At 44.5% G+C, this 12,980-nt stretch overlaps 1 protein-coding gene across 1 annotated transcript in view; it reads left to right on the forward strand.

Moving 5' to 3' along the window:
- Positions 1-12,980, forward strand: part of Plxna2 (plexin A2) — a 173,254-nt gene that overhangs the window by 136,275 nt on the left and 23,999 nt on the right. The window contains exons 12-14 of the mRNA XM_028758728.1: positions 4,074-4,225; positions 10,258-10,375; positions 12,335-12,471. Of these exons, the coding sequence (XP_028614561.1) occupies positions 4,074-4,225; positions 10,258-10,375; positions 12,335-12,471 (407 nt within the window). The remainder of the gene's footprint in view (positions 1-4,073; positions 4,226-10,257; positions 10,376-12,334; positions 12,472-12,980) is intronic.

The following is a 12,980-nucleotide window of genomic DNA, read 5'->3' on the forward strand; positions in this document are numbered from 1 at the left end:
GAGGGAGGGAGGAAGAGAGAGAGAGGGAGGGAGGGAGGGAGGGAGGGAGGGAGAGAAAGAGAAGAAGAGGAGGAGGGGAGGAGAGGAGGAGGAAGAAGGGGGGGAGGATCTACAAAGGCCATAAGAAGATGTCAGGTCTCCTGACCTAGAGTTAAGTACAGGAGGTTATATACAACCCAGTGTGAGTAATAAGAATCAAACTTCAGGCCTCTGCAAGAGCAGTAAATGCTCTGATTAGCTGAACCAGTTCTCCAACCCTGACACAGAAACGTTTAAAGTACATAGTAGTATGGGAACCACTGATCTCTACTAGGACACAGAAGCCGTATTATAGAATAGAAGATAGAGCTGAAGAAATGCTGGAGACCAGCATGTAGGGGAACTTTGCCTCAGTAATGCTCACACCCTCTGAACCAAGTGACTAGAACCCTTGGAAGCTGTGGGATTTACATGGAGGAACACAGAGACGCTTTTGGTTAGAATGAGTGAGACGGTGAAGTCTGCTTAGCATCTTTTCACACATGGGAGTGAGAACCAAAAGGACCTTGACCTTATTAATTATACATGGCAGGAGAACGGAAAGTAACTATTGAAGATGCTTGCGGATTTTCTGGCCAAGAGCATAGTGACCCCATTTACCTTGAAAGAAAATCTGAAAGGATAATTGGGCTTGGGTAGAAGGCAGAAAAATTAAGAGTTTATTTTTAGATATGGTGAAACTTAAGGCACCTGATGGGCATGCAGGTGGCGGTGGAAATGTCCTGGAGAAATTGGATCTATGATTGTGGGGCTCAGGAGAGAGGGGTGAGCAGATGACAAAGATTTGGAAGTCATCAGTAATGGAGGCCTTGGAAGCTCTCCTGCAAATCAGATGATCACCAGCTCATTCGTGTCTCAGAAATCCATACTTTTATAGATAAGTTTTGTTTGAATCAAAACTGAAAGCTATGCATTCCTTTAAGCCCATGGTTGTGTGCTGCTTAGTTGTTCTCTACTCTGAACTTTTGGGCCACCTATTCCAAGTGATGACATCGTAAGATGTAGCCCGAAAAACAGGCTCTCTTAAAAACTCAGCTTCCCCAGCACTTTCCAAGACTGGGGGTGTGGTCTGATGATCTAGGGAGGGTCCAATTGGCACGCCAGCTGCTACTGGACCCACATGTATCCTTGACATATACATTCATTCCAAGAGTATAACACTTGCTCACAATTTACCCAAGAATCTTCTCTGTACTGACTTACGCTTCTGAGAAGCTCTGTGCTAAAAGACTGGTCCCACAGTCCAGTGCCTGTAGCCTGTGTCTAACTAACCCTCCATGTTGGAAGAAACAGGTGCTATTACTGAACAGCAGGGGAGCTGCACTGAGAAACCTTCCAGAGGCACTGACTACTCATGTGCTACCTGCAAGACGAGAATATTTTTAGGCTTTCAGAAAGATTTCATTTCACAGCTTTTTTTCTGAAAGGTTATAATTAACTTCAGTGAACAAAAGATTTAAAAAAAAAAAAGTGGGAGGAAAGGAACCAAGGAAAGCAGCAAACCAGCACAGTTCTGTCCAACCCATTGAGTAGGTGGATTCTAGCCATGCACGTGCTGGGGTTGGGGTGGGGGTGGGTGGAGCACTGGGAACCCGAGTCCAAAAGGGTCCAAGTGAACCCAGAGCTAAAAGCATGTTCTTTTCCATTGGTGTTATTTAAAAGATAGGAACATCCCCTTCTTCCCTCACCTCTCATGACAAGTGTCCATCTTCCAAGGCAGGATCCCTGGCCTCTGAAAAACTCTACCATGGCCAAGAAGAATGTCCAGAGCAGGAGACACAGAGGCTTCTTACTCTTGCTAGCTCTTTCTTTTCCTCATAGTCCTTCTCTCTTTCACACCCCTAGCCCAACACAGGGGTATGCCTGTGAGTCTCCTTGGCAATATCTCCCTTGCTCTGTTCCATATGTTTAGTTTTATTTATAAGGTAGGGTATTTTATTCCAAGAAAAAGGAATCAGAGTCACAGACAAGGTGATGTAGGTAAAATGAGTCCTCAGAATAATGTTTTCAGGGCCTTTCAGGCAAGAGTTCGGCAGCGCCATTGATGGCTTGCACAAATGGATGGGGAGTCAGCAGGCCAAATTAATTCTGGCTTGGCAACTACCACACTGAGACACAGTCTGATTAGCATGCCACCAGTAATAAGGAAGATCTATCCCCACCCACAATTTATCTTTTTCTTGCTGGCTAGAACATGGGAGTCCACGTTTGGAAGGGTGGCAGGATTCGGTATCTCCAAGGAAAAGTGTCCCCTTTCCACCTGGACTCACCCATATTGACTACGCCATCCTTAACAAGGTTCAATTATGCTGGATGGTCTTATGTGAACTTGATATAAGCTAAAGTCATCGGAAAAGAGGATACTTCAATTGAGAAAATGCCCCCATAAGATTGGGTTAAAGGCAGACCGGTAGAGCGTTTTCTTAATTGGTGATTAATGATGAAGGGCCCAGTCCACCACAAGTGGTGCCATCCCTGGACAGGTGATCCTGGGTTCTGTAAGAAAGCAGGCTAAACAAAGCATGAAGATAAAATTAGGAAGCAGCACTCTTCCATGTCCACTGCATCTACTCCTGCCTCCAGGTTCCTGCCCTGTTTGAGATTCGACCCTCATTTCTTTAGTTAATGAACTGTTCTACGGACCTGTGAGTGATATAAACCCTTCACTCCCCAGCTTGATTTTGGTCATGGTGTTTCATCACAGCAATAACAACCCTAACTCGGACAACTGTCATGTATAGGCTTCAGGGGGAGCTTGGTCAGTGTCCAAGAATACAAAGGCGGTGTCTGATCCAGAGGCACCATCCTGGGATCTTAGCAGACTCTTGGTCTCAGTCAAGTCAAGCCTTTCTTAGGATGCAGTGATACGCTGCATTTTTATTTCGGTGCACAGGTTGCCTGAGGTTTGGGATCCATCCCTAACATCCCTAGCTCTCCTTCTCCTCACTGTAAAAGGAAACTCCTAGAATAAGATGCCCAGAACCACTCTCACCTCTACCCCTAAGTTGACAAGTATGAAGTTCTTTGTTCTCTAGAGCTGAGGTCACTTCAAGATCATGATTAGCCAGTTACTTCCCTCTTCAGGCAACTCTGCAGACTTCAAAGCATGAGTGTTATTTACGGGATTTACTGGATTCCTGGGAAGTTTATAGTTTGGCGTTCTGATTCCTCCATTCCTTTCTTTTTGGGTTAAAGCAAAATGAGATAATCAGAATTCAGCAACTGAATTAAAGAATGAACAAATAAATAATGATACTTACTAGCAGGAAGCCAGAGAAAGGATGTAAAATCTAAAGTCATTCTTCGCTCGAACATATGGCGTGAGATTGTTTTTTCTTTCTGAACAATGGTAAGCAGTATGGGTCTGTGATACTCCCCTTCAGCTAAATCTAATCCCCACCTGTTCCAAGTCCCTGCTGTCTTCCCTGTATCTGTCTGATCACTGCAGATCCCAAACTGGAAACTTTGTTATCACTTCCTTCCTGACTTATAAGTTCCTGGAGGACGAGTCTGTCGAGTATTGTCTCCTACAGGGTCGAGCACAGAAATAGCAATAACACTACTGTCATAGTTTCAAAGTCTTCTTGTGTACACAGAGCTTCAAGAACTGACTGTTGGGTGCTTCCACGCTCACTCCAGCTTGGTAGACATGAAAATCCTCTCTTCGCAGGAAAAGAACTGAAGTTCACAGAGATTATGTAACTTGATCCCAGTCAGGCAGATAGTGAATTAGAGATGCATATAAATCAGTGATGTTCTTATGACAGTTCAGAAAGTTTTCTGATTGTTTTTTTTTTAATGGATGAGTGAATGGGTGCATGGGTGGGTAGATGGATGGATGGGTGAATGATCTAAGGAAGTAGTGTAAGAAAGAAGATGATAGCAGTATTCTGCACAAGATGAGAAAAATAGAAGGCGCTCACATTCTAGGGGTCTCACCATAGTTGCTAAGTACTCTGTTCCTGGGAAGGGAAAGGAAACTTCTGTTCTTGTGAATAACTCAGCTAGTGGCTAACCCCACTTCCCTCCTACAGATTTTGACAGTATCAGGACCACCTGAAGGGGGGACTCGTGTGACCATCCATGGCGTGAACCTGGGCTTGGACTTCTCCGAGATCGCTCACCATGTCCAGGTGGCTGGAGTGCCCTGCACACCTATCCCAGGGGAATACATCATCGCTGAGCAGTGAGTCCACCCTGCTGGCCTTTGTCTGTGTGAGCTTCAGAGTGGAGAGTCTCTGTACTTCCTTCTCTGGGGCTTTCCTAAGTATCTTTCACATCACCTTCTCCTGTGGAAAAGGTCCCAAGAGGTCTTTTCAGGGTCTTTCTGCCCCTAGGAGGCCTTGTTCAGTTGCTTCCCTATTCTACTCTCCTCAGGCATCAGGGCTCCAGGTGATCTTTCCGCCCCTCATTTAGTCTTTGTCTGCCTGCTGGCATGAATGTTGAAAGCCCCTCTGGGAACTCTTGGCCCCTCCTACTCCCCCCCCCCATTGAAATGCACCCTACCGGGTGGGTAGGCTGTGGACAACAATTTGTTTAGTGCCTGGCGCTCTGACAGTAGCTTAATCTGAACAGGGCCTCCACTGGAGCGGATTCATTTATTTCACTAAGGGAAATGTCAGCTGGAAATTAGAAAATAGGCATGCAGTGGCGGGCAGGCGGGTGAGCTCAGGAGTGACATATGTTCCAATGTGGGGTGTTCCCTTGGCAATGGGAACTACAGTCAGTGAGCAAGAAGTGGTCAGAAGTGGGGGGGGGGTGAAAGAGAAGGAGAAACAAGGGAAGGGGGCCACGAGAGCATCCTTCATGCTCTGTCATGTGACATCAGGTCAAGGGCTCCTCCATCTATTGATGATGCAACTCTGTGTGTCAGGAGCTGATAAGATCATGACTTTAACTCAAGATTTTCTCTCTTACTCTGTTACACCGCAGCCTCAGGCTCCTCTGAGAGCCAGTCCTCAATGGCAATCTTAAAAATAACATCACTTTATTTTCCATCAGTAATTTTTAGTGTATAGAACACTATCTTACTATCTATTTTTTTAATTATTCTGACTCTGACAAATAAATTATTACAAAAGCTGGCAAGAGTAAAAGTTGGGGAGATTATTTTCGCCAGTTACTTGGGAAGTAAATACCAGAGCAGACTCAGAACCAAAATCTCCGAACTTCTTGTCAGGCCTATTTCCCTGATACAGCAACCACTCGCCACAACTTCTGGGCAAGAAAGACCTGGAAACTCTATGACTCATCCATCAACCATGACTCTGAACCTCAGAGGTCCTTTATTCTAGCATAGCTCAGAGAAGGGTCAGTGGCAGAAAGAGTAAATTCCCAGACTCTTGGAAAAAGAGGCCACTGGTCACAGGCGAGGAGGAGATAAAGCTAGCCTGATCCTTCTGAGTCTCCAGGTCCTGTTGTTCATTGACAACCTTATCCCTATAAGGAATGAGATTTGAAGGAGTGGTGGCTAGACCTACAGAAGGACAGTCAGGAATGCATAAGTATTTCTAGGGAACCACATTAGGAGATAAACACAGGGAACTGGGACCACCTGCAGGAAACCTCATGGAGACATGGACTAGAGTCCCATGCACTGCAAAGCTTCATCAAACACTTGGACACACAGACCCCAAATCCATCTGGACCTCAAGAACTTCCCATGGTCCAACTTGGGGGCTTGGAGGACTCAGACTTTAAATTGAGGAGTATGAAGTGCCAGGCAGCTGGACTCAAAACTTGCCCAAGGTTTGGATTGAACAGTTCTGACCCTGGCTCCTCTGCTAACCAGCCCTGATACTTCAGCAAGCCATTTAGTCTATGGCCTTCATCTAGTGGACTGTAAACAGGACTTTAGTCTGTTTACAAAGTCAAGTATACTTCTTTACCCAGGAATATGGGGAAGAAAGTACCCAGATGAACTGGAAGTGTAATCATGAAAGGACCCTGGAGAGGCAGTCATTCCAGGCCTGTTGAGGTCGATGGTGACCCTTTAAAGCTGTCTCTTGCAGCTCCTTGCTTCAAGCTCAGGACAGGCAAGAAGCAGTGAAGGACACCCTATGCCTCGCTGGTTGCAACCTGGTTTCCAGCTGTGCCAGGCTCATTACCTCTCCTAAGGTTTCAGAGTTTGTTAACATCATTAGGCCTCCATCCTGGGCAGTGAGCAGCAGGTGTAATCATTACAGATGTCTGCAAGACATGAATTTGGCTAACTGGGCTCAGTACAGAATCCTGGCCACAAGCAGGATTAGCGAATGCAGTAATGATTCACCATATGCTTGTGTCTGCCATCTATCATTCCACAATTAGGTTAATATTAGTTTAAAGGTTCTGATTAGTCCTGAAATCAGCACCCCACATGTCTATGGAGGGCACGATGATTCAGCCATAGGACATTTTCTGGGCAGTGGATTGCAGGTCCAGACTTCAACTCAGCATCTCCAGAGGCAAGGGATTGCTTTTATCTGACTTCCCTCTTTATCTGTGAACTCAAACACAGCTGGATGGGTGCTGAACCTCTGTATTTCCCACCAAGGAAGTGAGCCATCACTTATGCATGTCTGTTGGAGATAGTGTGGTATGGAGATAATGAGAAAACTGAGCTGATGCCAGGAGCCTGGGGGCAAGCTATAGTTCAGCTACTGATGAACTGAATAGCATTGGCCAAGTCACTTTGCTTCCTGATTCTCAAATGGCCCATCTGTAAATTAGGAACAGCTGATGTGTACAATCCCCTAAGTGGTCCTCAGGAAGCTAGAACAATATGACCCATAGAGTCTGCAATACACACACACACACACACACACACACACACACACACACACATCAACTAGAAAGCTAATGTGATTCCAGATCCCCTCTGTCAATTAAGAGTCAAATAAATCATCATATGGAAACTGGACAGTTGTTAGGCTCAATTCATTTTATAAGGGGAAAATTTCACTATCTCTAGTCATTGCCTCTTAGTGATATGCAGGGAGTCTCAGAAAAACCAGGAACCCAGAGGACATGGAAACTGGGAAGCCTCTGAGAAATTAAACCAGAGAATACAAATGAGACTCGGGAGGAAGTGAAGTATACTCTTATGCCTGTGGTGGTCCACAGCCAAGAGGAGACATCAAGTGACTAAGTCTCAGAGCTGAGGAAATGAGTGGTGTTGTTTCCTGTATTTGCCAAAATCTGTCACTAGCATGATGCCTGTGCTGTTCCTCCCTTAAAGCAGTCAGAGCTTTTTATTAAATCCAGCATCTGAGACAAGTGTGATGACACATGCCTATACATCAACCTACTCGGGAGGCTGAAGCAGGAACGCTGCTTAAACCCAGAGATTGGAGACCATCCTAGAAAATGTAGTGAGACTTTGACCAAAATACATGTGTACATACATACACACATACATACACACACACACATTCATACATACATTCATATATACATACATATATACACACATATGTACACACAATACATACATACACACATACATACACACACATTCATACATACACACATATATATACACAATACATACATACACACACATACATACATGCATATATATATATATATATATGAATATATATATACACTCATGTATAAGATAATGATCCACTGTCCACAAAATGGAGTGGTGAAAGTCACAAACTCGGAACTGAGGCTCACCTATTTTTCACTCAGGGCCCTTCACTTGTTGGAATGTGGCCCTAAATAAGTCATGTAGCATCCCTGAATCTTGATTGTCTGTAAGTCAGAAATAATAAGACCCTTCCTGGAGCAGAGGATTAATGTGATGTTGGGTCCCGTCTTGTGGCCCACCTCTGCCATCGGCAGCTATAGCTCTTGTTACTAAGTCACAGGTTCTACTGTGGCACAACCCTTATTTTTCTACATAGCCCTTTCTACCTCTACAGCGTGTTTCTTCTGTAACTCATCTCCCTTAGCAAGGACAGGTGTTCTATGAAAATTCAAGTCCTCTCCAAATGGCCTTAAAGGGCCCATGAGTGAAAGAGTTTCCACAATGCTGCTTGGTTTTCTGAAAACTCCAGTCTAACATTTGAGACATGCTCATGCAAACCTTTGTTCGTAGCCTACTCCTGACCCCAGCCCTCTCCCTACTTACAGCCAGGGGAGACAGAGCTCAGCTGCTAAATGAGGACAATGAGCCTCAGGCTCATTCAAGCATGGATTTCATTCAGATCAAGCAAGCTACAGGTACTTAGTCCAGATCCTTGGATTGGCTCCATCTCCTTCTCTCACTCCTCTTCCAGGGGTTCCATACATAAAATTTAGCTTTTGGAACATGAACTCCAAGCAAGAAAATGTTTAGAACCTAGGAAGGCAATATGCCCAGCCAATTCCTAAGCCCTTCATGGACAGCTGAGCAGGCCAGACAAGACCTTTTCCTTTCTGAAATAGGCCCAGTCCCAAGATCAAGAGTTCATTCTTCCTTGTAACCTTCATGTGTCCTCCAATTTCCTTTTTCCACAACTTCATGCCTACAGTAATTGCTTCATCTCTCTCCTGTGGAGGATCTCTCCCACAGAGTATATACTGGCCATGAATGAAGAAAGAGCCAGGCTTGATTAGAAGAAATGGAAACGCTTATCTGCTTCCCAGACCCCACCCTCACTGTCCTCAAGACAGTGACTCTCCAGAGTTCTTTTAGGGGCCAAAGGGTGAGCTGTAGAAAATCAGGGACCCACAAACAAAAGCAGGGTACAGCACCAGAAAACAATCTTTGAGTTGTTACTCCAAGCAAGGATCAGCATGAAAATAACCGAACACCTTAGATTAAGCTTCTCAGATGCTTCATAATGAGGTTTAAGGAGAGAACTACATACCAACACTAATTGATGGTTGTTATCACACTATGTGGGTTCATAGTGAATTTATTTATTCATAGGTAAAGTAAATGGATAACCTTCTTCCATGAAGTGCTTTCTGTTGCATCTTGTATACTAAACATAAAAGACAGTTATTGTATGTTACGTAATTATTTACCAGGAGTCAATGTACTCATTTAGGATTAACTGTTATGAAGGGGATGGAAACTAGTGGCGTGTGTGTGTGTGTGTGTGTGTGTGTGTGTGTGTGTGTGTGTGTGAGAGAGAGAGAGAGAGAGAGAGAGAGAGAGAGAGACGAGAGATTTGTTTAATGCTAGTTTTATTACATTGAAATGAAATATTTGTTTAGTTACCTTCTTTCCTAGAGAAACGATACAGATAAGCACCTATCCGTTAAATACAAGTCTTCACGCTGTGCCAGGATAATACAGGAGATTAAGTGAGGAGGAGGGTTGCTTTTCTGATCCCCCACTAAGCAAACCTAGCATGGATGCACGGGCACTGCTCTTGCAATCTGAAATGGTGTCAGGAAGCAAGAAGAAACTTTCCTTCCTCATTTCTTGGCCCCCTATTTACTGAGACTGGTAGAACCCTCTCCTACCCATCCCCTACAGCCCACCCTTTCTGAAAGGCACCATGATGTAAGGGACTAGTGTTCTGTTGTAACTTATCTCAAGAGCCAGGGAAATCACCAGGATGTATTGATCTGACCTGCTGAGAAAGTGCAGAGCATCTTCCTCCAGTGTTCCCAACAATGGGAGACGTGACTCCTAACCAAGGCCTCACCCACCGAGTATGCTCAGCCTTGATTAAGTGTCACTTGGCACCTAATGAACTCAGTCACCACCCATGTCCATGAACTCCTGCCATTGTGCTGGGAGATGCTGTTGGATGCTCACGTTATCCCACCAGGTTATCTGCCTGCTTTGGAGAGCTCACTGCAGGAAACAGGCTACAGCTGAATCAGTGTGACAGTCATTCACTTGTGCTCTTAGGGAGAGCTGCAGTGTCAGCTTGCTGCATAGCAGAAAACACCAACTAAGTATTACTCCTCAATCTCTGTTGGACAGTCCACTCATTCCACCAATCCTAGATGTGACCCATGGTGAGGCACTGAACTAGGTCCTCACAGGAATTGGGGTAGAATGGTCTATCAGAGACACCCACAGCTTTTTATATATAATCATATCCAACCTCTCACTGTGGTACAAAGCCCGGGAGATCAATACTAAACTCATGGTCACAATGGTACTAAACTAAGCCATGGCCTGGCACTATGGCAAGACAGTGATGGGTCACCCACTGCCTGCTGAGCAAATGAACAGGGACTGCAGCCTTGTCAAGCTTCTCACTGGGAGGTCTGTTGTCTTCTCAGGATCGTCTGTGAGATGGGCCATGCCCTTATAGGTACCACATCTGGGCCCGTGCGCCTGTGCATTGGGGAATGCAAGCCAGAGTTCATGACCAAGTCCCACCAGCAGTATACTTTTGTGGTAAGTACTGGGACCAAGGTTAGCCACAAGGATACACATTTGGTCCAGACTTATCCCAGAGAATTTTCATCTGATCCTCCTAGCCAGGCAGACCATGTGACCAGTAAAGCGAATTTCTGGCCTCCCTGCATAGAAGGCTTTCTTTCTGGGGTTGAATAGTCACATGACTTTTAAAAAAAGCAAAAACAAAAAAACAAAAACCCAGAAAACCTAGAAACTTTGGAGCCTCAGAGGACCATAGGTCAGAGTTCTAAGTAAGGCAAAACTGTAAACCTTCCTTAGAAAACGGGTTCTAGATGAAAGACTAGGCTGCCTTTTATCCCTCCATGTGACATTGTGATCTAATTCTAGCCTAATGAAGACACACAAATTAAGCAGTTTATACTTATCCATATGCTTTGATTTTTGATGAGGATATTCTAAGCTAAGGATTAGAAGAGTCTCTAATCTGGCAGAGATGTACCTCTGTGCATAAGACAGGAGAGAGAACATATGAGCTGACAGTTCTGTGTGTCTGTATGGTTACACGTACATGTATGTACACCCCTAAAGACATTTCATCTAGCAGTTTTGGTACCAAAATCTTCTGTGAGGCTGGCACTAAATTCATGCCAAATCAATAAACTGCTTCTGAGGTCCTGGAGTCTCTTCAGGCTCAATGAATCCTGAATCAACACATTGTATAGGGGCCCCTTAAGTTCCTTTTCTAAATCTTACCTACATCTCCTTACTGAGTACTTCATTAAAAAGGTGTTAACAACAGTGGATGGGGTCAAACCAGCCTCACTAAGAGTTTTTTAAAATCATCAAGTCACAAAATTCTCTTCTTCCTAAAGCATTTTACTACTTAGTTTATAAACCTTCCAGGCCTATATTCTCATTTGGGCATTGTTACCTTTTTCCTTACACTTTTTTCTCTCAGATTCCCCAGTCTGTCTGCAGCCACTCTACCTCATGTCCTTCCAAGGGCACATGAGAGCAAAAAGAAAAGATAGAGAGTTGTAAATATCAGAACTGCAAAGGGTCCTAGGCCCACCATACTCTCCTCAATGGATAAAGGAACAAGTTGAAATCTAGAATAATCGTGTGACCCATCTCAGGGCCATAGAGAGTGAGGGGCTGGTACAGACTAGAATCCATTCACTAAGTTAAATGCACTTCCCACGCTGTGTGTGGTGTCTCCCACATGCTTTTGATCCCAGCACTCAGGAGGTGGAGACAGAAGGGTCTCCAGCTCAAGACCAGCCTAAGCTATGTATTGAGACTCTATCTAACAAGATAACAACAAATAAAAACAAAACCACACACTTTCCTTATCAGCGCCCACTAGGCAGAAGCAATTCTTTCTGATTTAGGTCTGCTCTCTGCTTGGTGCATGATAGGCTAGAGTTTCTTTTAATTAATTTCTTTTACATTAAGCTAAGTGAGCATACTTGCAAGTGATATTCTCATCCACTAGTAAGGGTCAGAGAAGCCATGTTTAACATTTACTGATGGCATCAAGAATGAGGTCTCAGTGCTTAGGGCAGGACAAGAGGACATATACATGGACCATTCATAGAGGTTGCAGTCTATCAGCTGCCCAGCTTAGGCAAGAACATTTTACTCAGTACTATTGATCTTGTGCCAAAACCAACCAACCAACCAACAACAACAAACCTTAGAACAGGCTGTATATAAAGTAGCATTTTCAAATTGTTCTCAAGATGCAAACTACTTTATAGATTAGTCAGTGTCTTATCAGCTTTCTCTTCAGTATTATGAGTACAAGACTCCTCAGGAAGTTAATTATTAATTCCAATGTATGGCAGCCCTTCACCTTCCCTAGAGAAAGCAATGATGTTTGGAACTACTGAGGGTGGGAAAACTACCTCAGCTCTCAGCATGATTGTTATTCCTCTTACCATTATGTCTAGCCTTGAACCTAAGCTAGGAATGTTTCTCTGTTTCTTTTCAAAGAATCCTTCTGTGCTGTCACTCAGCCCGATCCGGGGACCAGAGTCAGGAGGTACCATGGTGACCATCACAGGCCATTACCTGGGTGCTGGGAGCAGCGTGGCAGTGTACCTGGGCAATCAGACCTGCGAATTCTATGGGTAAGGTAAACGTGAAGGATGGTGTGTTGCTGTTGTCTGGCATGCCCATTACCTCCTCATTGGTCCTCTCCTTGCTCAGACATGCTAGTCATTGTTAGAAATGTATGCCACTTACCAGTTTATATCCCATAGATTGGAGGGGCTGGTAACATCTAAAGGGAACTGGAGGCAAGGATTATTACAACAGATGAGGAGTAATCCCAGGAGCTCCCCACGCTAAGGTTCACTGTAGGGACTTGAGACTCATGGAGGTGACATGGTCTCAGCATTTTTTTTATTATTTATTTATTTATTTATTTATTTGGTTTTTCAAGACAGGGTTTCTCTGTATAGCCCTGGCTATCCTGGAACTCACTCTATAGACCAGGCTGGCCTCGAACTCAGAAATCTGCCTGCCTCTGCAAGCGTGCACCACCACTGCCCGGCTTGGTCTCAGCAATTTAAGCACAGATTTGTTCTGTGAAGGATGGTGAAGCATATCATCTGTGCATAAAACAAAACAAACAAAC

The sequence above is a fragment of the Grammomys surdaster genome, unplaced genomic scaffold, assembly GCF_004785775.1.
Source record: "Grammomys surdaster isolate TR1022 unplaced genomic scaffold, NIH_TR_1.0 130, whole genome shotgun sequence".
In the NCBI taxonomy this organism is placed as follows: Eukaryota; Metazoa; Chordata; class Mammalia; order Rodentia; family Muridae; genus Grammomys; species Grammomys surdaster.